The following is a 26,389-nucleotide window of genomic DNA, read 5'->3' as shown; positions in this document are numbered from 1 at the left end:
CTGAGCCAGACTTACGTTCTCTCTACTCTCAGATGACGCTCACTCACCTGATCTCCCTGCCTGGATAGCACAGTCCCAGCAGTAACCTGATGCAGCGTCACTTTGCCATTCAACAACGAAGGATCCTGGAGAAGAAAGGGGCAGGGGGTACAATTTACTTGTCGATGCACATGTAAAGATCCAAGAATGTGAGGAAGCATTGAAATAAAGCAAATAAGGATAATAATTACTAAAGACAATAAGTACTTGAGTCTCTTTAAAATATGATGCACAATTTTTATATTTCTCTACCCAACAAATATTTTTTCCAGAAGAAAAAAAGGTTTCATTTGTTTCAGTTGATCAGACTTCGATTCTTAAGGATTTTATATTTGTCAATTTTGCCCCCAGAATCTTTTAAGGACCTATAACAAAATGAGACCTCTATCAGCTGGTATGAAAATCATGAAATATGAAGTTCTTTTCATAGGAAGGTGAAACCAGAGGAGACTGTCTGCATCATGGAGGAATCGGACAAGATGATCTAACGCTTGCTTTATCACAGCCCTTCCCTGGTGACACAGCTCAGCTGTGCTGTGCACACAGAGCAGACTTTCATACATGCTGTAGACCAACAGCTTCCCCAAAGTAATGAATTCTTGTGTGCGCGCGCCTGTGGATTGCACAGGAGAGTGGGAATTTCCCTCCTGACTGAAGAGCACACAGGAGGGAGGGTCTTTCCAAAAGCCTGCCCTCAGTTTGGACTCAACCCCAAACCCTTGCAATGGCAAGGAGCTGATCTGGTTAAGTGCATCAGCTGATCAGAAGATTCCTTCCCAGCTCCAAAGCTGGTCACCACCATAATCCTGGGTACAAAACACAGACAACCACCAGGCACGGAGAGAATATTCTTTCATCTCCAAGAACTGCCCATACAATTTGGTGTCCCACATGCAGTCAGTATCAAACCCTAATGCTTCAGGCCACCTTTGCTTCGGCAAAACTTTCACCCAAACCAACAAATCTTCAAAAGCTCCACATTTTATCATCATCATCCGAATGGGTTGGGGCAAAAATGTAGCCTCAATTACATGATTCTTTCTTTATGGTAAAGAGTGACAGTGCAGCCCTGGCGTCTCGCAGCTAACCTCTGCGAGGCAAAGCCGGATGCTGCTGTGTCCAGTACTTTGCCACAGAGGTAGAACCACTAAAAGCAAGATTGCTGCAGGCACAGTAAGATACGATTCAGTGCAAGCAGCGTAGTAGAATCTGCCCATAGTCATTAACCTTATTACAGCAGGAAAACAATACAGCAGAGATGTAAACATTTTACCATTGTAATTGTTATGCTAGATTTTTCTCTTTTCATTTTTGGTTGAAAAAAAAAAAAAAACAGAGCAAGTGAAATAATCAGAATTATTCTTTACACCTACAGCTGATAAAAAGAACAGATTCTCATCAAAAAATAGTTTTATTGAAACCAATCTGTTTCATGGGAACATAGCCAAAGCAAAGAACCTGACAAGCACCTGTCAAAATATTTCAGTTCAGCAATATCAACTCAACTAATTTCTATGATGTTTTTTCTATATTTATACATTTACGGTTGTATAGTATTACCTATTCTTAAACACAAAGTTTGAACTATGAAAGTATCTCACAGTAAGGGAATACAAGCTCCCTAATGAGCTCTACTTATCAACGGCTTTTTTTTGGCTGCATTAGCTCTAACAAAAATTGTTGCAAAGATTTTCTTCATGTCTACGACTACTTAAGTGTTGGAATAGATTGCACACAAAGCTGTGAAGTCCTCATCATTGGAGATCTTTAATAACAGCTTAGACAAAAACTTGCCAGAAATGACTTAGCAATATTTGATTCTGCCTTGGGCATGAAAAGAGACTGAATGACCTCCAAGCAGTCCTTGAAATCCTACTTTTCTGTGCTGTTACTACCCTGATTAAGCAACAAAAGAGTTGACAAACAAGATGACAGACAAGATCCATCCTGTCTAGTATCTCCTCTCTTGAATGGGCGAGACCAGCAAACCCAAATTCAGCAGTGCATAGTTACAGGGTTTGAGCTAACTATTTCGCACTGATCCCCTCCAGCCTCCCCCAGCCACTAGCTTTTAGGGAAAGAAGTCGCTAGCACAAAAAAATCCATTTCACAGCAGGTTTCTTTCTTTGTGTTACTATAATAAATTAGCAGAGGTTTATGATGCAAAAGTGAAAGCGCAAACCACTTATAAACAATAAACAAAAGCAGTAATTAACTGGGACAGACGTAATTTTTTTGTCAAAGGAAGCGACTCAATTCCCTTATAACCCACGCAGAAGATATGCCCCGCTGCACTGTTTAACTCTCCTATCGTAACTGCAGATAAAGCTGAAAACACGTAAAAGTTGTAGGAGATTGAAAACCATTCATGAGAGACCCAAGGAATTCAAGTTATTTAGAACAACAGGAAAAAAATCTTAATTCTGAAGTCAGATACCTACGGGTCATTTGAAATAACACTGCCTCTCTCCTCTAGTAAATTATCCCCTCCTCTCTCTTACAGTCTCATAAAAAGAAAAAACCTACCAAACAACCAAAAAACCACCATCTGTCATCAAAACATCTTGATTTTATTCACACTGATTGGCTGCTCTGAGAAATGACATCTTAGAATGCCTCCAGCCAGCTAAGAAATAAAAGATGAGCTAATTTTTTTAAGAGAAGAGCTTACAGAATTCATTTTCTTCCTTTATGTAAGTAGTATTGAACACAAATATTTAAACACGATAAGATTTTTCTTCTGTTGCCTATAGCAGAATCAACTTTTGCCATCCTGCATAGGAAAAATTAACATCGACCTTTAAAGGAGATTTCTAGCATTTGGCTACATTCCATCAGATTCTTATTTGCTTGTGAAAAACCAAGCTGCTATAATATCAAAGTTTGAAAAGCCTTACCTTATTTCATTACTATTTAGATCTCCATGTTAAAAACACTGCCTATTAGATGCTGCATTTTAAGGATACTGTTCCAATTAACTTCAACTCTAATCTGTTTACTTGTTAATTACAGAGAAATTTATTCTCGATTTAAAAAAAAAAAAAAAAAAAGTGCTGTATTTGGTAGCTTCAGTGATCCCGGAATTTTTGCTCATGATCCAATAGGTCTAAAAAGGAAGACATCAGTTGTGTATTGGACACAAAATTTTGTCATAAGCAGCATCTGAGGCCAGTCCTATCAAGAACAGAAGGCTGAACAGAACAGATGAAAGCACCTAGTCCTACTTTACTCCATCTGTAATGAAACTTTCTTCTAAAATAGTCTGTAGCCTTTTCACGAGGATATAAATGCCTGAAAAAATCCTGAAAATTAACGTAACAAGACAGTTAAGTCTGCTGCAGACTAACAGACAGTACTGCACCCCTTAGTCAAATCAGTGACGATGCAGAGCAGGCATCTCGAGCCTCACTACCGGTAGCTGGAAGCTCATGACCAAGATTTTGAAGCTGCAAGGGGAATAATTTACAAGACAGCAGGGAATGTTAAAATTCAGAAGTAAAATCTTTTAAGTTCTGGCAAGTGTCGCTTGGTGAGAGTTCTTAAGGCAGAGGAGGAAGCTGCAGCAGCTGTGCCCAGGCCTCTAGCAGCATCAACAGGCTGGAGTTATTGAAATATATGCTGTAATAAAACTAGGATATCTGTGACTGATTTAGACAGATGCACAGTTTTCCCAAATTGTCTGATTAGCTGCATGAACAGATACACCTCTGTAATGAAATGCAGCTGGGATCACAGGAACGATGAAAACAAACATTTTCATTCCTTCTTACAACACAAAGGTGCTAAGAAGGGGATGGGCTCACCGATGACGCCTGCGAGGGCACCAAGCATTTCACTTGGAATGGGCACGGCAGAGTCACTCAGCTGTGAAATGCACTCACAGCCAGCGGCCAAATATAGGGATTCGATTCCAAAAATCACACGAGGCACTCGGATGTTATGCCAACAGCATTAACAGATTTGGCAACACCTGAACGCCTTTACATAACTTCTTCACACGGTATGCGAGAACATGAAATTATGAGGCAGCAGAAATTGCACGTTTACTTCTCACATGGATAAATCTGTACACAGTGAGAAAAGATTCATGCAGTGCATTTCAGTATCGTCCTTTCAAATGGCTGAATAATTCAGATTTATTTCAGTCCTGCTAATAACTTCAACAGACTAGAGAATAAAACATGCAGCTAGCCTACAGTGTTCTAGGGAGACAATTTACTTTTTAGTGCCTGGCAGAATGAGATGAAAAGCAAAAACACAGCCATTTTTTCCTGCAATAACTTACATCAAGTTTCATCAAGGTTGAAAGGTCTTTCTTTGCTGCCTCGACGATGGCATCAATATGTTTGCTATTACAGCAATCTTGCACAGCACTATAATGGAAAACTGCTGAAGGAGTTTCTGTCACCGTCACAGTCTTCTTCAATATCGACTGCAAAGAACAGATACACAACAAGTATCGGTTTAGATGTTAGAACTGGCACCTACCCAGCAAAAACTTGCCGTATCATCTGCATTCTCTATCCACGACAACTGGTGGCCTGAAAAAAAACAGCTAGGTTTCCAAAAAAGCAACAGCTTGCTAACTTCATTATCCTTGTATTTTTCTGCAAAGCTCGACACTAAAGTCAAACAAAGTTACTCATCACAGCTTGCAAAAGGGAAGAATAAGAGACTTTTCACAAACTGGGCAGCTGCCAGCTTGACAGAACCAAAACTTCATCAGCACTGCATACAAAGATGGAGGAAAAGATAAAATGTCTGTCAAGGTCACACTGAACCACAGCTTCTCTTCAGATTTTGTTTTGTAGTTTTATAATTCAAGAGCGGTTTTGTGCTCTTAACTTCCAGGTCAGTCTTTGTAAAAAGCAGACCACAAAAAGAAAGCCAGATTCATAAATCATGACCGAAAACCTCCAGGAAGTTCACAGGTTCTTAATTCCTTGCTGCAAAGTAGTTCTCACAAGTAAAGCACAGTCTGACAAATTCACCTTTCCAAATAAGCCTTTTCCTGAGTCAGAGGAAGGTAATATACCTAAAATCAAGCCGTTGCAGCAGTGCTTTCCCACTACTTGCCAACGGAATCTCCAGTTTCCGGATATTCACTAAAAAAGCCTAAACGGTCACCAAAATCTACTGAAACACCTGTAAGTTACAGACACACCAATACAAGACCACCAAATATCACACAACCTGTAGAGAGATGAATACATGCAAGGGCATGTATTCAAAGTAAGGAAGAAAAACTTTCTGTTACTCAAAGAATAAGGATAAGTAAGGAAGAGCAATGCAAGAAACACGCTGGAGTATCCGAAGAAGCCCTACCTTGCCCACAGCAGGACTGCTGGCAGCGTCCTCGGAGCCAAAGTGCACTCTGGCTCTCTCATATGCCATGTCCATGTCTGACTTACCACTGCTGGAATTACCTACAAGCAACAGAAAAATCTTTTTTAAGCATCTCCATTATTACAGTTTGTCAGAAACAGCAGATAGTACATGAAGGCAAGCAACATTTGTGGGTTTGGTTTGTTTCTGACGTTGAGGATAAAATAGCAAGTGGCATTCTCATATTCCAATGTATTTCCTAGTTCCTTTTGCCCTGGAAGATCTGATGGGAACTTTAAATATTCTCATCTGAGCTCATGTGTATACAATATGTCCCAAAATTCCCACACCCACTCTTGTACAGAGTACGATAATTATTTTGGGGTAGACAAAACGGAGTCATTTGGATCTGAAGATTATCAGGAAGAGGCAAATGCACCAAACAGACATTGTCCTTGTGGTTTCCAGGAAATGATTCTTATTAACCTTTTCTCCACTAAGCCAAAGAACTTTTTTGTACCTGATATATTGTAAAAGCTTTCATAGGGAGAATATTATGATCAGCAACTTCCCAAAGTCTCTCCATAGAAAGCATCCCTCCCTCAATGCCTAAAATCATTTCAGATCTTTTTTACAACTTGTCCAAACTTTCAATGCACATCATGTGCTCAGAGACACATAAGGAATTCCCTTACAGGTATTTCATTCATGAATTTAGTGTCACTAACAACTTCTATTCCTTACTTCCCAATTTTAATACATCCTAATTGTATTAGCTCCTTGGCTGTCCCATCCACCTTCCAGGAACTTATCTGAGGTAATCAATAACGCAAACATAACTGGGAAGCACTTCCTATTTAATTACCTTGAATAGGATAGCCACCTCTCAGCCTGATGATTTACAGATGAGTTCAAGAATCATGCAGAGATTGCCATTTCCTTTAACAAATAAACCTATAATCATTTCTGTCATAATTCTATGCCTAATATATCTCAAAAATATACTGTATTCAGAAAAGTTTAATTTTTTCCCTTATGCCTTTTCCCTTCTGTTACTACATTGCTCTTATACTTTTGCTTTTTTAAATACAAATTGCTGCTCAAAAATAGGATGGGCCCTTAGGAGAAACAGCTGTCTTTCCTGGCTGTTGAATTTTGTTACCTAATAAACTCTGAAAGGCCTCAAATTTTAAATTCTGAATTCCTCCCCCCCACAGCCCCTCCTACACACACATTTGAGTTTGCCCAGGATTGCCCTGAGCTTTGGAAAGTTGGCTTTTGGAAACATGGAGCTACCCTATATGCACAACCTTGTTACATATGATCATGTGAAAATATCACTCTCCTGCAAACAGCTGTCTATAAATTTAATTTTACAAATACAATTATTTTATTTCTGAAGGAGCTTGACTCCTATCTCCACCCCAGCTAGGACAAGGAGAGAATCCTACTGTCCCAAGGATTCAGATCTACCTCAGAGTACTCTTTTCCTTCTTATCTACAAATATGAACAAATCCTTGCATGTAGTAAATCCACATCTGCCACTGGGGTCGTAACATCATTTAATGATCAGCCTCCAAAAAAGAAACCCAACAAGTTGATCCAAAGACTGTCATCAGCAAAACTTACAAACCATCAGACCAAAATCAAAAAAAGAAAGCTGTTGATGCTACTAACTGAATTTCATACACACTGCAACATTAAAGACCCTAAATTAGTTATAAACAAAAAAAGCTGGGATAGTACAAATTGCAGCATGGAACTCCATATGGGCTGATTTGACTACCTGTCAATTATACTGCCCCACAAATCACAGTGTCAGCATCATTAGCAAGCCCCAATCCACCAAGTGCATTTTAAATCTAAACACACACTTCTCAGGTTAAACCTAAATAATCTGATAATGGGCATGTAGGCATGAAAAGCATCCTCTACATAGCCCTGCATATTAAAAAAAGCAGAGAGAGGAAAAAGAGGAGGCATTCTAAGAGTGAAAGCTTATGTCTACTAGACTTCTATTCAAAGCAGAAGTCCTGATCTCAGTCATAGATATAAGCTTCCCACACAGTGATTAATTAAACTGTCTTGTTGCTCAAATGGGAGTTAGAAAGGATACAGCAGAACAAGCTTTAACGAGAACCGTTGAGTCAAAAGAACAGAAGGCAGTGGGAAACTCAAGAGTGGAATGCAATCCTGTTTGATGAACACATGCTCACTGGTATCCCACACACTGCTGGTATGGAAGTCACTGCAAAAACAATGGCAACCGACGTCGTCCCTGGCAGTATTTCAGCTGCCTCTCTCCGTCCAAGTACTCGCTCACTGAACTACCTGCGGGTGGTCCTATGCTGCTGCATGTACGCTGCGGGGTCATGGTTTCAGTTTGGAAGAAGGAAAAGCAGCTTCTCTTAACTCTTGATAAGAAAATCCCCAACAAACAAACCAATAAAAGGTAACTGCTATTTAACCTTAAAAAAAAAAAAAAAAAAAATTTACATTGGGAACACTTACTTCCAGGAACAATAAAACTGATGAACTTATCACATACAAAAGGTCCCGTTGTTTTATTTCATTCGTCTAATTCTTCCGTCCACCAGCCCAGAGACTCCACATGACTTAATTACATCTTTCTCCACATAAAGGGTTAGTATACTTAAAAAGTAGACTAGCCTAAGTTAGCAGGATTGTATTTCCTCATCTACACAACTGCTATGTTTCAGGTTAGACAGCTATACAAAAACCAGAACAACAAATTACACCCCAGCCCCAGGAGCAACTGAGGCAAAAATGTTGTCCCCAAAGTAATTTTTAGCAGTTTTTGTTAATTCTAGTGAGCAAAGCAAATCAAAGAGATGCTGAGATAATAGCACCTGTATGACACTAATAACAGTTCTCTTTTCTCTCAATCCATAATAGACATAATCAATATTCCCATGGAGCCTGAACACACAGTAAGGTAGTGGAATAGAATCTGAAGCAAGATCTTGATCTTTTCATTACAGATATCAAGATACTTTCTGTGCAAGCTGAACAGTGACTGTAACCTCAGTGCAGTGAACAGAAATCAGCTCCGTTAACTGAGGCAAATCATAATTACCCAATTAGATATGCTCCTTCTGTCAGTAAAAATTAATTTGCTCTCTCTGCTAAGCTCTGTGTACCCTGACATAACTCTTATGACACACAAAAGGAGAAAGGAAGGACAAATGGACATATTCAGTGTTAAATATGCAGGGATCCTTCCACACAAAAGCCTCTAAGAGCACACATGGACTTTATCTTTTCGGAAAAATTTCTTCCCCCAAAGGGCTGTCAGGCCCTGGCCCAGGCTGCCCAGGGCAGGGGTTCAGTCCCCATCCCTGGGGTATTTAAACGACGGGGAGATGTGGTGCTCGAGGACATGGTTTAGTGGTGGCCTTGGCAGTGCTGGGTTAATGGTTGGACTCGATGATCTTAAGGGTCTTTTTCAACTGAAACGATTCTGTGACTCTACCTTAAAAGTGTTACAGGGCTGCATAGCAGATCTCACTGAACTACTTTATTTACTGGGAGGGGGGAAATGGCTACGTTCAGAGCAAGCACTACCAAAGTTACCACTGAATCAAGTCTGCTAGTACATTTTATAACACATAGTGCAAAACAACCTAACACATACGAAAAAAAACCAAGTCTTGCATGGGTCACTTCAACATTTTCCCTTTTGTTTCCCGTGTTCAGAAAGACGATCTACTTATCTCTAGCCAAAATCCTACTTCTCTGCCACATCCATCCCTCTGGACAGTAACAGGGAAGTTACCAAAACCTGTAACTGGGACATGGTACATTTGCATTGCAGAAACTGAAGAGAATCAACTCTCTATTGCTAAAAATGAAACAAGATTTAAGAAACCCTACTACCCGTTCCTCTCTTCCCTACATACCACCAACTTAACCTGATAGCAACAAGCGTTAGAAACCATACATTGGGAAAAGCCCTCAACGCTGAGGGCTCCCTCAGCCTGTCTCCCTCCTCTCTCCTTGTCTCCATACTCTCTAACCCTTCATAGTATGTTCTTATCTCCTAAACCATTTAATAGTCAATGTAAGCAACACATGTATCTTCTAATGTATCCAGGGTACCTTTCTTCCACAGATTAAACTTTATACGACTTCTCTATTATCAGTATCTCCATAAGGACTACAGTATCCAAGCATGACCCTACACCTCCCTCAAGATGGTTAGTTTGGTACTCAGCTAACGAAAGACAGATTCCTTCCTTTTATGGTTCACCCAAGAAGTTCCAGTTTCTCTGCCTTGAACATAAAGCTAACCTGAACACCTGGCTCAGAGGAAGGTGTTTGCATTGGAGATGTCTGACGTTCACTGAAATGAATACTGAAGCATCGAAACAGCTCAGCCTCATAAATGCCTCATGAGAGCATTCAGTGATAAATCACCTTTATTGCCCACTCAAAAAACATTCCTCTAAAAGCAACAAAGCCAAGTAATGTGCTCTTTGGGACAATCAGCCAAGCAAAAATCATGTGTCATCTTTTGCATGAAAGATAGCATATCATCATAACTCACTTTGTTTCAGTAATATCAATTAACAAAGCTCTTCATTTGCAGGTCTCTCAGTAGTCAAATTACTGTATGTTCCCCACGGCTAATAAAGACAGCAAGGGAATGCTCTCTTAGATAATAGTCCATTTGTTACTCCAGAAAATAAATTTTTGACAAATGAGTTAGGAAGCAGTACTACTGCAAGATGATTATCTACTATAAACAGGAAGATTATCTAACCCAGTGCTCCAGAGAGCCTGTGTCTTCCCCCATATGATTAGATACATTAGATATTTCCCACAATTTTGCCAAGCACTACTTACTAGAAGTCTCTGCAGACCCCGCATAGGGAGGCGAAGAAAGGCTTCTTCTGAAAACATGCTCAGAGTTTTCTGTACCAGAAATCTTCAATGTATCTGAAATTTAGAAACAAAAGTTACATGAATGTAAACACACAGCACTCCCTAATAAAATAAATTTCATTGACAGCAAGAACCTCTTACGAATCAGTTTTAAAACTTAAAGCCTGTGTTAAAGGTTTTGAAACACCAACGTTAAACACTGTTTAAACCTGCTTCCCGCTTTTGATTTAATTAAAAAGAAGTTTTCAGGTTCAGAGGCAAAATTGAACTCGGTCTATTTTCCCATGTTGAGCTTCCATAGTGACACTTCAACCCAAAAGCCTACACATATCCAGCAATTCTTCTGCTACAACCTAGAGTGCAGAGTTTTCACAGCTCCTCCTATGAAGTCAACATTGGGAGCCACTTTTTTTCCCCTCCCCCTCATCCCTCAATATCATTAACAACACAGTAATAATGTCCTATTAAAGCTAAGGACTATCCAAAAATTTCAAACTTGAAACTGATTTAAGGTAAACCCTAACTACTCTAATCAAATAAAAATCCTCTGATGAATAGCACAACAATTAAAGAACATCTACTACACATTTCCAGAAACACTACCTGTTTCCAGTGCTTCCCCAGCTTTTTCAGACTTTTCACCACGATCTTCCTCTGATACATTAGACACTTGTCTTTTTACTGCTTTGCTCGAACTTCCTCCAGATGTTACACTTGCCACAGAGATGAGCGGGATGGCGTGGCTCTGCTGCAAGCAGCAAGGTGAAAAGGCAAACGTAAAACACGCCCACACGTGTTAAACAGGACTGGACCCTGGACTGACCCCTGGGGTACTTCTCCCAGTTGCAGTGATCAAAGACTACTGAGGGTGACCCTGCAATGACATCTGCCAGCTCCCTCAGTGCTCCCAGGTGCATCCCATCATGGCCCATGGACTTATGTACGTCCATTTTGCTTAAGCATTCCCTGGCCGGACCCTCTCCCGCCAAGGGTACATCATCCTTTGAACTGCTGCAGGTAGAAGTGACTCAGTATCATTAACACATCAGGATTTGCTGCAACATACTGATGTACGTGCACAGCGATGCACATACACCAGTTCGAAGTGATGCGCTTCTTGAAACTTTCGAAATTTAAGTTTGTCCCTCTCACCCCAATTCTCTAGGCATCAGCGTAGGCTAGATTTTATGGGCTGGTTATAGCAAGTACCTTACTTCTCAAGTACTGTCACTATTAAATTAATACGTAACATTTGCTTTATGATCTTCTGAAAGAAGGAAAAACCTCTCTCTGCCAAGTCACAGATAGGCTGCGTAATAAAAGCAGACAAAATGTACCCCAAACTCACACAATTGAAGAGCTCAGTAGTCAGACCAAGGTAGTTGTGCAAAGCGAGGAATGTCACTCTCTGCAGCCTTACCATGATGATCTAGAAATGGGAAATCAAGAGGCAACAGGAATGGATTCAGTATTCTCCCACACTCGTTCTCGCATTTAGATACAGCTACGTACCAGAGTACCTGAAGGCACTTTATAAAATACAGACTCTATCCTAAGCTGAAATTCCTTTTCAGCAGTTTGATAAATTGAGACAGAGAGATTCGAGTGATTTACCAAACACTTCATAATCATTTGATAGCACAAGAATCCAAAGCCTTATTTCCAAACACCAAATAATGCTTTTTGCTTTCTGTAAACATTAATAATAAACATGTCTTGAAATAAATGCATTTGCTTCCATTTTTTTGCTTCCATTAAAAAAATTATTTCAGCTTTCCCCATACAGAGCCTGTGCTGCTGCTCTACAAACACTCTAAACTAGCATAAGACATCACTGCCACCCGACCTTCCTCTGCCCCGGCAGCTTATTGCCACTCTTAAGCCATCCTCTCTTTTGTATCAGCTCTCACAGAGCAAATTAAATTGGTATAATTATCTGTTCTCCTCAGCCATCAGTATTAGGAGGTTCATAAATCATCCAGATACCAGAACAGTTTGCAAGGACAAGATTTAGAAGTGATAGTAAAACAAAAGGACAGACCCGAATGACTGATCGGGTCACATGCACCCCCTGGATTATTGCACCTGTGGGACAGTGCACCACTCGGCAAACCCTCCAAACTGAAACCAGGAATACACTAGTCCCTGCCCTAGCTTCCCCTTGCAGGATGGACAAGACATATTTGCAGTGCTCACTTGAAAACTGTCTAAGCTCCTGCAAAGCAAGGGAAGGTGAACTTAAAACTAATACAAAGCACAGCTCTTTCCTCAGGTGCTGACAATTGCTTCTGAAGTGGAAATTCACATCTCAGGCTGAATTTTGTGAATTTTACAAAGCATCGCCCCTCAACAAACAGCTTCTGAGGACACATCAGTCCTTTTTCAGAATATGCGACAGTCTTTTCCATACTCTAAACCATTTTGAAGCCTTGTTGGTGCATAGCCATAATGCAGAGCCCAGGCCAGCACATTCTACTCCACCAGGACCAATGAGCTTACAGTGCAGGTCAGGCTGATTTGAGAGGCTATCGCATGCAGAAACTGATTCAATGTATATATATAGATATATATATGAATTATCACTAATTCTAGGGCTCTAAGAGCAAGAGGAATAGCAGAACTAGTCCAGATCTTGAAAGGAAGCTATACTGAACAGTTCCATATCTGCAAAAGGATGATGAGCTTGCTGAACTTCAAAATGTTTTCCTTGTAACTTTGAAATAAGAGTGATTTCCCCCCCCCAATTCTACTTAGCAACAAAGCTTACCTGTACCACTCTAACAAGAGTTTCCGGATATTTTTGGAAGACATCTTGAAAGGCACTTGCTGGAAGTCGCAATATAGTGGACGGAATAGCTGCTCGGGCTGAGACCGTTTTATAAGGAGCAGGGTGACCCTAATGGAAAGTTTCAGAGACACAAAGTTAATCCACCAATTATGTGACCCAATTCTTCCCAAATTTCTACTTTGATATTGTAAATGCTTGGCAGACATCGTCTGACCACAAAAAGCCTTGAACTTAAGCTCCATGCCCTGCAGGTGGTGTAATGAGGGCAGCATGGTCAGGTGAATTCACACCAGCAATTTCACTAGCATTGAAGAGAGACAGAGGTAGAGAAATAAGAGCTACGAGAAGGTGTATCACGTTAAGGGGAACCGGCTCATCTGTCACCTCTGCTACAGTTTTATTACAGACAAAGCCAGGCTTCAGAAGTATTTCAACTTCCAGCTATTCAAGACTGCAGAGAAAAGAGGTTTTGTTGATTTTCTTAACTGTACTGATGTCCAAGCTATTTGCTGCAATAACAATCATAGACCCACACAATCAGCAAAAACTATAACAAAATTGTATAGTAATTACATACATAATGGAATAAGACAAAAACCGGGCAGGCTTGTTGTGTTCCAAGAGAGATATATATATAGAGATATATATAGATAGATATATGTATCTTCATAGGTATATATGAAATATTCCAAATGACAAAGCCAAACAGCTTCTCTTTACTTGAGATAAACTGGGTCTAGGCCATCCTGAGCTGCTCATCTTTTTATGAAAGATAAAACTGGAAGTGGGTAGAACACAGAGATTCTTACACTGGAAGGCAAGCCTCTCGTTTAGGATTTTCCCCCTTGAATCAAAACAGATTTTAACAAAAATCTACTGCCAAACACTTGGATAAAAAACTCCAGACAACACCCCATTAGGAAACGCTGAAAAGAATATCTATAAGTCATGAATTTATTTACTAATACATTAAACACTGATTTATCTAATATTTCTAAGATAAAAGGAGTCCTTTTGTGTTATGGAGCAGGAGCTAAGGAAGAAATGGAGTTTTTACTTTGACACAGTCACCTTTCAGCCTCTGAAGCTTTCACTCCTCCTGAGCAGCAGAAGGCAAATTTTTCCAAACACTAAACACACAGATGCTAAATGCTGATTACAAATGGAAAAACCTGCAAGTCTTCCAGAGCATCAGACAACTAAACACAATCACTGCAAAAGAATTTCTGCCTAAAGAACACAGCAAAACCAAACAAGATACATTCAGTACGACTATAAACACTCTGGAAAATAAAGCTACAGCTCTGTCTGCCTTGCTGGTCTGGAAGTCACGATGAAACAGATTCTAAAATTAAACTAAATTAATTGGAACCAATTTCTTAATTACACCAACTTCAGCTGACCTTTTTATAAAATCTGGGGACGGTATTAATAGCTTTGATTTTCAAGTTCCCGAGAGATTTGAAGTTTTAAACATCTTTGACCTACAGTGCAAAGCTACTAGGCATCCTCAGTTTTCCCAAGTTTCTTTTAATTTAAGCAAAGAAATTAACAAATTAAATTTCCGTGCCTTTTGCTGTACCAAAAATAAATGCAACAGTCCTCTTTTACAGGCCAGTTTAAAGCCTGGCTTCAGATGAAGAAGCAGTTTGGAATTCTCCTCATACTCAAACGCAAAAGAAAACATATATAGTCTGCTTTTAAGTACATACATTGCTATACTTGCCATCAATTCTATTTCCTACCAATTTCTGTACCAAATACATAGTGAAAAACTAAAGAAATCTTTTGAATCTTTAGATGCTGGGCAAAGGGTAAGCATTAAGTTTACCAGTGTTCCATAATAAGTTATTCAAAAGGGCAAAATAAGCACTGTTTATCACATTTTTATGGTCTACAATCTACCCAGGAAAGTGTTTGGTGTTTTTTGTGAACAGTGCTTGCTTGAGGATAGACCAATGCTGACAGTCTCTCAGAAAATCAGTTTAAGGATAATAACGGATAATGATGCAGCAGCCTTTTTCTCCAAAGAACAGCCTATCCCTCCAGTTTTTTAGCACATAATTTCTCCTTTTCGAAATCGCTGCATGAGAGCAGCCTACTTTTGAAAGGGCCAACCACGTCTAATTGGTCTGGAACACGCTAAAAGCTGTCAGAGGAACGCGAAGAGGAAATGTTCCCGTAATTGTCAGTTCTCTCAAAAATAATGTAATCAGCCGTACACGGAGAATACCACGTTTAAATTATAATATTTCACAATCGCACACTGAGGTCAGAAGGAACAGTTAAGTTATAATCAGTAGTGAACTAGAGGTTTTTTCAACAGAGAACTTCTTGTTCTCAACACAGATAACTATTTACTTCTGTCTTGCTGTAAGAGCTGTGGAGTAATTAAATATTGTAGGTGACAAATGTCACAGCTAAAGTAGTAGTTGAATCCAGATGACAGCCAACGGCCAAATCCAAATGAATTTGGTTAAGAAATCTGCTACAAAAGACCCAGGTGCTTTACATTCTCCCACTTGGAGTGGTAACTCCTTTTTGTACCCAAAAATCTGGCATATTCTCTCTATTCCCATTGCTTGGATTTCATCTTCCTCCACACCACACTGACAGGGCTGCAACCCAACGTTCTTGCAGCAATCAACTGCTTGTTTATAACCTCATCTATCTTGTCCACTGTCATTTAAAGAGACGTGAGCCCTGCAGGTGCACCTTTATCCAAGTGTTTTTTCAGCTTCTTTTAATCCTCAGACTTTCATTTTTTCCCCCCTCAGACGCTGGCAATTGATTGCTATTCCTCCCAGTCCCTTCTTTTTCATTCCAACTATGCCACCTGCTCAGAGGTTTCCAAATACCACCTCCACATGGAGGACAAAGGAAGAGTAAAACCCAAAGCTCAAGCAATCGGCGTCAAACGCCGTCTCCGTTTGTCCCGTTTAGCTCTGAATGAAAAGTCACCATTCAGGAACCAGATCTGACTGCACACAGGGGTGGAGTGAGCACTCAGCAAGGGCTTCTGGAAACACTCGCATGGACATCACCAATGTTCAGTTCTGAGACTTCTTTAATATCTGAGGCAGAATCAATCCAGAGCTAGATTAACTACAACACAGAATTGTTCCAAAATACCAGGAAAGGGCTAGCATCTACCTGCATTTAAAGCCTCCAATTCCTCCTTCAAGTTTTGAAAAAGCAGCATTTACCTGTTCTTAGAATAAGTGAAATACAGAACAAGTCTCTTACGTCACAGCTGGTATCTTTGTATTTAGTAAATCTAAGGGGACTTTTCAATTTAAAAAATTGGAAAATTAAGTTAGAAAAGTACCTCTTGCATGACCTTTCTTTTAGATCCAACAACATGAGGTTGCCACTTCTTGCAGCAACCTCAATTTTCTTGCACACCTCTCAACCAAGTGGGGGACCGGCCTGACATCATGCGTTACAAAATCCATTTGAAAGGAATCAAAAATTCAGCTCAGACAACTCAAATCCTCTCTGAATACATTCTTTCTTCATGTCAGATCCACGTGTTTGGTGGTACAGTGAAGTTTAATTAAGGTTATGGTATCTGCAGGAAGTTCTAAGACTCATTCACTAATTTGGAATGCCACCAACAAGTCTCCTCTGTTTTGATCAACACTACTTTCTCTCTCCTTGCCCATTTTCATGCTATACCTGAAGTCAGCAAGGAGCATTAGGAAGAGGAAAAACAGAAATAAAACAAGTTCACAGAGCTGGGCAACAAGGCAGAAAAGAGAGTTGTAAAAATAAATGAGAATAAGCTACTTTAGGAAAAACATTTGCACGGTTTTTGGTTACATACACTTCTGCACACTGATAACTCTTTTTAACAGACTTTTGATAATTTTTGTTTTCTGATTTACCAGTGGTATAACTAATGAGAAAGAGAAAAAATGATAGCATGAGAATTAAAAAAACCAAAAAAAACAAAAAACAAATCTCCACACAACACAAAACGAATGGCAACGACCCTTTAAAAAACAAAACCACAAACCATTGTTACACAAGAAGGATTTCTTCTTGCTTATGCAAAAAAATATAGGAAAAGAACACGACTAGTATTCGTGTTCCTATCCAATGGTCCTGCTCTTTAGAATATTAAGAAGATTTACCGGTGGAAGTAACAAGGGCAAAGATCCCTCCAAATCTGCTATTAATATGGATTTGACAGCAAGAACTAGACTTGTACAGTCCAAATTATTCACTTTCTACAGAAGAAAGCATGACCAAGCTTAAAAATTGTTTATCACTTTCGATAGGTTTTATGGAAATGATAGATATATGCTTGCATCTAAAAGTGGGAAAGAACACCTTACAGAATCATTAAAACTTACGCATAGAATAACAGTACCTTTTAATGAAAGGAGACAGCCAAGCACAGGAGAAACATGATACAAGGTCAAATATGAACAAGTTATTGATTAGATTATCTTCATCCTCTCAACTACCACAATCTCTCTAGTAAGCACTTTAAGCGCTTGCGTATTCTTGAACGTGATGAATTCACCACCTTCAATTTAGGTATTCCTAAACATACACACTGTGACAATTTCAGCAAAACCACCACCGTAATTCCAACCGAAACGAAATCCACACCACTAATTTGTGCAATAAATACGACCAGCTAGCATTTAGCTCATCTCAGCACCTGCCAAATAGCACAACCTTCAGATGGTCACCACCAACATTAACATATTAGAAAAAATTAAATCCATCAGCTGGTTTCACAGTATAATTACAATAATAACAACTGTCAGATTTGTTTTCATTAGACTAAATAAAAATAAATTCAGTAAGTAACAAATGAAACCGTGTAAAAGCCTGGACTTCTGGGCCCTAATCTGGTCCTCCTCCTGACTGCTTTGTGACCTTGAGCAAAGCCATAAAAGAATAATTCAAATCCTACTGCTTATCAAGAATAGCCAGTGTTACACTGTCAAGCACACACGTTTCACAACCAACTTACATACCCCAGAGCTAAGTTTACAGCTCTGATGCCTGGGAAGAGGAAAAGAATTGGTCAAAGAAACATTTTACATTCTTTTCTTGATTCTTTCCTAGCAGTATTCAAAGTCTGCTTCCCCTGACAGGCGCTGTGACATAAAAGCAGCACTACAGAAAACCTGCACGTTCAAGAACTTACCGTGATAACATCAAGAATGCTGAGAAGGCTGTGGACGCTGTCTCCTGCCAGCACCTCCTTCACAACCACTTCTGTTCCATCCTGCAAGTGTAGGATAGAAGATTACTGCAGGCTCACAGTTGCGTATTGGGCATATATGGAGCATTTCAGAAAGCTTAACTTGCTCTCATTCTCCCAGATACTCTGAACGGCCCTAACAGAAACGGTCCCCCATTATGATTTGGATGCTTGTTTTCTCTGTGCTCTGATGGAAATGTGCTAATTCAAACCACCAAAGTTTGAAACTACCATTCTAAAGGTGATAAATTAAAAGAAACTAAAAGCCAGTTTTGTCTAGAGGGAGATGTGACCTGCTTCTCTTTGCTATGTAACAACCAAAAAAAAAAGCCTCCTTTACTCTGAGACAGGATTAGCTCTCTTTGTCGAGGGAGTACATGTCAAGAGGTAGCACAAAACAAAGAACAGCAAAATACAAAAATATACTGAAGTCAGCAAATTTGGGATAATATACAAACACAAACCCCCTGCATTTTCAGCCATCAGAAAACATGTTAAAACTAAACTCAAAGTTCAGTCAGGAAAAAGGGAAAAAAAAAAAAAAAAAATCTAAATTGGCAGAAGGGATCGCAAGGGCTAGCACTCAACATTTTAAGACTCACCTGTAACACAAGCCATCATTTCTTTTCCCTGTGTACCCAAAAGTGAACCCGAATCTTCCACCTCCCAGGCAAACCCGCTAACTACCACGTTAGAATATTATGGAGTGAAGTGTACTTGGTCTCTCCTGATCTGTACACCTAACTGTTTTATATAGCTACCATCCAAAAGGAGAACGTTTCCAACGCTATGCAAAGACAGTCTTGCACCCTGTCCTCCCTCAATAACTATGCAACTAGAGTATGTGAGGCCATTCCAGAATGCCTGATCAGCATTGTGTTTCACTCTTTCATCTAAGACACCGGGGATGACAGCTCAAAACCTTGATCTGTAGAAATATTATGGCCCTGAAGGGCTGGAAGTAATCCTTTCTAAATCACTATGATTCAAATGTCTAAGCTTAATCGATACTCAATGATGCATGACAACCTATATGCTACACCAACAGATTGATCTCAAGAACCATGGATCAGTTTATTCTTACACTTTCTTGAATGCAAACTTCCAGCTTGCCATCCTGCACAACGTAGATGCTGTTATCCAGCTGCCCAGGACGAAAGATGTATTCACCTTCATGCAATTGCACAAAAAACATGTGCTTGCACAGTTCCAGGAAAAGAGGTTTCTCAAAGTGGCCAAGGACCCTGCAGGAAAAAAAAAAAAAAAAAAAAAAAAAAAAAAAAAAAAAGAGAAGAGAGATTAGCCTTTTTCCCTTTTCTGCAAAGGGAAACCTAAAATTGTCACTGCCTTTGGAAAATCCTTCCTAAATTAGCAAAGCCCCCAGGCATGAGTAGCAGAGGAACCCCAGAGGCAGTTGTTGCATGGCAGAAGGAGCAGAGCTCCCCAAGACAGAAGCGCAAGAGTGCCGAGAAACGCTGAGAACTGTAAATACTGGAGTTCCTTTTTGAGTAGCACACCAAGCAACGCCAGCAGGCTCAGAAGGAAGTATATCCAGTCTTCCTCAAGGAAACACCAGCATGGCTTTTAAAGGAGAAGAAATATAAAAACCTGCAAGATTCACACATTGCATGAGAGAAGTTACCCTGTGGAATTTTCCCTTTTCATACAGTACCCTGTCCCCGTAACCAGAACCCATGAGAAATACTGAAAACAAAGGGAAAAATTCCTGTCATCTGCACATACTTGTAAGTTTGGAATATTCCATCTCCTGCAGGTAACATGCAACTGGACTCCTGCGATACTGAAACTAGTCGGTCGCTACCAGCCAGACAGAAATACGCATCTTAAACCTGATCATTCTGTGCCCGGCACCAGAAGGGCCCTTCATACAGCTCCGTGAGCTCACATTTAACAGGATGCATCAATCAAATTCGACTGCAACATCAATTAGTCACAGGAGATCATAATTCCACAGTAGAAAGTTCAGATGATTTTAACAGCAGTTTTACTACAGTATCTATGACCTTCAGGACTAAACTATATCATAATTGGGAGAAAAATGATCACACACAAACAAAACCGAAATCACAGGCCTGAAGATCTCATCCTCTTTGCTGTGTCAGCAATATAAACACTTGAGTCAACAGGCACAAAGACCATCCTTTCCTCTCAACCTGCCAAAAAGCTGGGAGGATTAAGCTGACTCTGATTCTGTTTGCGGCCTTTTTAGCCAGAGAAATAAAAGACTCTGCAGTTTAGAGAGCTGTCAATATGGTATTCAATTGACATTTACCAATTATGATGCCTTTCTGTACGAAAAAAATTGTCTGATATAGTCTAAAGAGAATTGTAAAAATGTACTAACAGAAATCTGTTCATATTGGAAAAGCTTTATTATCATTATCCCCAAATTTAGCCCACTAATCTACATCCCTTTTTTTTTATTTTCTTTTTTTTTTTTTAAACACATTCAACTATTTTCTTTATGTTTCTAGAAAATTAGAAGTCATTTACTCTTTCCTCCTGCGCAGATGAACTTTCAGTCAACTGCTTAAAGATTCTGACCATGGAGCGATAAAATTTAAGACTTGACATGAACCACCAGATATTTAGATCACTTGAACATCCGTCAAAACCAAAATCCAAACTTCTCTTTCCATTTAACATTACCTCACATTTTTAAGCATGTATAGGACTTCTGATGGCAAATGGGAATTCTTTACATCAAATTCAGTCAGATCTGCCTCTAGCAAAGAGGGGGGTGGTTCTTTTGGCTGTAGAGTTGGACACTCCTTCTTAATACGCAGAATCCTACAAAGAAAAAGACAAGTCAGAAAGTTCAGGAAGTCTCCTGATTTGTCTTAAGCATGGGCTGTATACTGACACCATAGGCTGACTGCAGGACTGAATGCATGGCATGCCAAGTCACACATTATCAAGTCGATAAAACAGTAGCATTCCACTCTCCAGCTGCTCCTTTCCTGCCTTTCTTCAGCAAAACTAGAGCCTGCTGTGTGCATAAACCACCCCATTTCAGCAAACTGCCCAGCAAAATGCAAGGCTGATGCACAGCAGACAGGACTGTGAAAAAAACAGCAGCTATGAAAAAGCACTATGCTAGGGACAGGCTCCACACTACAAACAAAAAACCCCACAAAACCAGCCTCCGTGGCATGAATTTTCCCCTTCCCAAAAGCCCAAGTACCTTTTAGCCAAAGATAAAACTTTTGCCCGCTTCCGCATCCTTTGGCGAGGCACAGTGTTCCCAACCAGAGAGTTTGGAAGAGTTGTAACCTAGGAGAAAATAATGAAAACAAAAACATTTACTAAAAACCAAAACAAACAAAAAAAATCCCAACCCACTAGTTCCAGCCCTGCAAAGCTCCAATTTATCTAGCAAGTCATTAGAACATGAGCAGAGTGAAGCACTCATATAAGACCTTGGCGAACTGGAACAACACCTACTCCAGGATCACTTTCATTTTTCATACTTCAATTTTAATAAGCAACCACTACAGTGGTAATGGATGGTAGAGAGGAAAAAAAAACCCTTAGCTATACAGTTCCCACTCAGGAACACTCAACATCAGGCAGAGAAGCAACATTTAAAGCTCTAGAACTCCTACGGCAGTCTGTGATGCTGACAAACTAGGGCCTGGTTCATTTTTGAGCTGGTGACAGACATGCAGCAAGGCTTTTACTTGTTTTTAACAGCTACTAAGTGCCACCTTCCGGAGAAATGCAACAACTGCAAGACCAAGAAAAAAATCTCATCAGTTACTTTCAAAACATTACTAGCCCTCTGTTTGTTTCTCAGGGAGTTTAATCCCAGTAAAAAGTTTCTCTCACAAAACAAACAAACAAACAAACTTTAATTAGTTTGGAGACTCACTTTTTTTTTTTAAAGAAAGTAAAATCTTGGTATTTTATCAAAAATACATGAAGTACAATCAACAGCAGCTGGTTTGTAATATTCTATGTCTTATTCAGGAATAAAGGCAAAAAGCAAGGTCTAAAACCCCAAACCAAAAACTACCTGAAATGATTTTATCATGTGGAATTCTAAGCATTCTTTACTTATGTGCATTACATACAAACAACGGTGTTAAAGAATATTAAAATTAAGAAGTTGCTCGCAACACACACAATTTCTTTTCATTGGGAGTTTTTTTTTACCAAGTTCTCTGCGAAGCCTGAACTGCAAGGCAAAAGCAAGGTTCAGGGAGTAATCTCCTCCCTCCACAATGAACCACAGCCCCAGAACAGAATATTAAAAACAGCACAGTGTCTAATTATTAAGTCCAAGCATCTGAATTCACCTCAACAAAGTTTAGCAGCGTGTGAGGCAGAAGGCTGCAGTTCACAGGAGGAAGTGTTCCTCAACAAGCAGTGACTAACAAAGCAAGGTGACTTACCTGTACCTTATTTTTCCTACAGATGTTGTTTTTCAGTGCCCTAGCAATGCGAGTGCACACCTGGGCTCGAGCAGGTTATCCCACAGGGCACAGGTAGGACACCCCACGCTCTGCCTGCGGTCCCAAAAGGGGCCAGTCTCAGCTCTGCCTCGCAGCTCCCCTGGCTTGGAGTCCCCCGGACCTGCACCCTGGTTCTGACTCTACAGGACAGTGGGAAGGGAGCACTTATCACAGTCACCATTAAATAGCCTGTTCCTTCACCAACCATTTGTATCTACATTTGCCCAGGGAAGTGGTTGAGTCTCCATCCCTGGAGGCATTTAAAAGCCAGGGAGATGTGGTGCTCGAGGACATGGTTTAGTGGTGGGCTTGGCAGTGATAGGTTAACGGTTGGACTCGATGATCCTAAGGGTCTTTTCCAACCTTAACGATTCTATACAGATACAAGCAAGCGACAACCATTCGCTACTCTGAAAAGGGGTCGGAGTCCCCACCTCAGTAAGAGGCAGCTTTCCAGAGTCAGGCTTTATCAACAGCATCATGCATACTAAAACTGCACATGGAGTTCCAAGAAGTTGCTACGTAGATTTTGGTACGGGAAGTGCTGAGTAAGGAAGTCACCTCGACCTCCAGGACCTGTTGCACAAGGTTGTGAGGAATGCAGAATCTCTGCACTGACAGCCACTCATGACACCTCTGAAAAGATGAGTTCTTTTGACCATGGGGGTACTGTCAATAAGAAAAAAAGGAATATCACATTCCACATACACTAAGTATCTTCAAGGGAAGCATGTATTTTGAGGAGAAAGACAGGAAGATTAATCTCCTCAGTGAAATGAAATCCAGGCGATCGGTGGTGAACACCTAGCGTGCCTACCAAGATTAACCTAATCCATTAAAGGAAGTGTCTGTCTCCAGATTTTCTCAAGCCTTCTTGTTGCAATTTCCCAAGAAAAGCCACTTGCAAAGACAAAAGTAAAAAACAAACAAACAAAAAATGGAACTAAATATCAAACAGGCAGCCATAGACTTGAAGGATTTAACCAACTGATGCAGAAATAGATTCCTGACTGATGGAAAATTCTTGAGGAAACCTTTCAGAATAATAGGACAGGAACATCATCAGGACAGGAACCTGAGCGCACAGGTGGTATTCCTTGTGACAATCCAAGGCAAAGAGGTCAATCTTGGGATAAACCCCTCTTGAACAGTCTCTAATGAGTCAGTTTGACAAGTGCTACTTGCAATTCATAACAAGAAAACAAGGGCTCATATGCTGAAGTGCTTAGCGCTCTTCACAGGTAGAGTGCAGAAAGGTAAATTCAAGTATCTGCTCCACAGACAGACTCACATGGGAAAGAAGGCGTCAGCTTTGAATGTAATGGCGGTACTGGAAGTCATTATCTGAAAGGGACAATCCTGAGGCACTGAATATCTTGAATATAATCCTAAACACTGGGAAAGACAGATTACTGTAGATATATACAAACCCATCAACTCCACAGTGGAGTTAGATTTACCCCTACCCTCAATGCCTGCAAATATTCTTGAAAGAGGTAAGGTTTGGCCAGAAAGAGAGGCTATTGCTGTTCCATCAGCAGTTCAGGCAGAACTCCAGGAGCTCTGAAACATCCCCAAAATTCCAGTGAAGTTTTATAGGTTGAAGGCCCTGGGCCAGGCTAAGCAAGTGAAGTATTTCAAAGTTTACAGCACCTCCTGAACCGGATTTTAATCTTTACTTCTCTCCCACCATGCCAGATGCACTTACCTTTCTCATGATCTTCCGCCCATAGAACATCACTTTGTCTCGCTTGCGGAATCTGTACTGAGGCACATGTGGCTGAAGTTGTTCTGAAAAAGAGAAGCATCACATCAGAAACCATCTGCAGCTCTAGGCTAAGGGCAACATGGGCACAGGCTGTCAATTTTGCTACCTCCATAACAGCTGTGGCTCCTGTCCAGTAAGCAGCAAGCTCTTGTGGCCAGCGTTTGGAATTTCAACCAACACAAGACACCTCATTATCCAACTCTGGTTAGCCACGCCAGACTAGGGAAGAGCTGGCTTGAGGCTCTACCTAATCACTGAAGGAGATAAAAAGGCTCTCTAAACAGATACAAGGATGAGGTAATTTTAATCTCACAAAGGAAACCTCTAATTCACCCATTTCTCATTACTATAACAGGGAAATCACAGCAGGGTTGAAATGATTTGCATGCCAACTGATACTAAGGCTATCATACACTAGAGAAATAAAAACCTCCAGCATCCTGCATGTGACAGTTATGAATTCTATGTTGAGACCTGGGTGAATGAATCAACACAAGTTCTTCATCCTTTTAAAGCTGTTTTCCTGCAAGAATCACTGCCTTCACAGCAAGCAATTACAAATCGGCACAGAATCTGCCACATATTGTTACAAAAATACTGAAGATAAGTGAGAAAACGGCTTTGAAACAGTTATTGAGTACTTACTAGATTGTTTCAATCTTCTGAAAACGACAAAGACAACAATCGCTATAAGCAATAATGCGACTGCAGCTCCAATTGCAATTCCCGTCAGCTGTGAGAGGAATTTAGAGGGGAAAGAACTTAGTAACTTCTAAAGTTGAAACCTTAAGTACTTTTTGGAAGGCTGAAGAACACTTAGCTCAGCAAGATGTCTAAACGTCAAGTACATTCATAAACACTTAATTTTTAATTAAAACATCACACATTCAAGAAGTTTAAACTACATCAGTATCTCACTCATAAGCTCACATGCAAAATATTCAGCATTTTTTCCCCCCAAGATCTGCGAGCTGATCAACTTTACACAGGATGAAATAACAGGAATTAATTCCTGCCTCATGCACAGCGACAGCGAAGAAACAAACACTCAGACTTTGACTGTGACCTAGTGGGGTTCCTAGAACTTACGAGAAGCTACACGCTATTTACACACACACAATCTGTCATCCAGTTGATTAAAGCTATACATTACCATAGTAGTCTGTATTCTGTCTTCTACAAACTGAAGAATTCGTGTTCTACCTGCTGGTAACACAGCCTAGCACCAAAAGGAAGGTGAAATTAGTTTCCCACAACTGGCAAAAAGCCTCCATAAAAACATCTCAATGCCTGGTCGGGCACATACAACGCAACTTGATTTTATTTTCTTTCAACTACAGCCCGCTTTGCGAACACAAGACGTTCAGTGGAGAGGGGTCATTAGCGGAGTTCTACGTTGGTGTCAGTTCAATGCATTCCTAAATAGTCCTAAAACAGGGTCAAACAGTGAGGTGATAATTTTCTTTGATGATTCTACATTATTCAGAGCAACAAGAACGAGAATTGAATGCAAAGGACTTTATGAGACTAAGAAAATAAGTCATAAAACAGCAGACTAAATTCACCATAAAAAGAAAATTACACCCATGGGAAATAGCTCCAGCCTCGGGTATACAGTCCTGGGACCTGTGCCGACTGCTGTTAGTCAGGAAAAAAATCTGGCAGGTACAATAGTCTCACAAATGCCAGCTCAAAACTTACCAGAACAGGGGGAAAAAAGGAAACCAAATATTTGGAACAAGCAGGAAACAACCAAGTACGAGGACAGATACGTCCCCCTGTAAGTCCTGAAGCCTCACAGGTACTTGAATCTTAAGTACTACACACAGTTCTGGTCCCAGTTTTTGCCCTCAGTCCCAGATCT

At 40.2% G+C, this 26,389-nt stretch overlaps 1 protein-coding gene across 8 annotated transcripts in view; it reads right to left on the bottom strand.

Moving 5' to 3' along the window:
• PNPLA7 (patatin like domain 7, lysophospholipase) overlaps positions 1-26,389 on the bottom strand; it is a 127,780-nt gene that overhangs the window by 98,436 nt on the left and 2,955 nt on the right. For all 8 annotated transcript variants that reach the window (XM_087752659.1, XM_087752658.1, XM_087752662.1 and 5 more), the window contains exons 4-17: positions 25,679-25,744; positions 25,171-25,258; positions 24,466-24,548; positions 21,488-21,576; positions 20,953-21,093; positions 19,367-19,526; positions 18,226-18,306; positions 13,038-13,166; positions 11,619-11,699; positions 10,874-11,018; positions 10,232-10,324; positions 5,365-5,465; positions 4,325-4,471; positions 48-125 (exon numbers count right to left, since the gene is read on the bottom strand). In XM_087752659.1, coding sequence (XP_087608785.1) covers positions 48-125; positions 4,325-4,471; positions 5,365-5,465; positions 10,232-10,324; positions 10,874-11,018; positions 11,619-11,699; positions 13,038-13,166; positions 18,226-18,306; positions 19,367-19,526; positions 20,953-21,093; positions 21,488-21,576; positions 24,466-24,548; positions 25,171-25,258; positions 25,679-25,744 — 1,482 coding nt within the window. The remainder of the gene's footprint in view (positions 1-47; positions 126-4,324; positions 4,472-5,364; positions 5,466-10,231; positions 10,325-10,873; positions 11,019-11,618; positions 11,700-13,037; positions 13,167-18,225; positions 18,307-19,366; positions 19,527-20,952; positions 21,094-21,487; positions 21,577-24,465; positions 24,549-25,170; positions 25,259-25,678; positions 25,745-26,389) is intronic.

Source organism: Nipponia nippon, unplaced genomic scaffold, assembly GCF_047370975.1.
Source record: "Nipponia nippon isolate SJK-2023a ecotype South Korea unplaced genomic scaffold, ASM4737097v1 scaffold_16, whole genome shotgun sequence".
Lineage (NCBI taxonomy): Eukaryota > Metazoa > Chordata > Aves > Pelecaniformes > Threskiornithidae > Nipponia > Nipponia nippon.
Note: the sequence above shows the minus strand (reverse complement) of the source record. Positions and strands in the feature narration are given on the sequence as shown.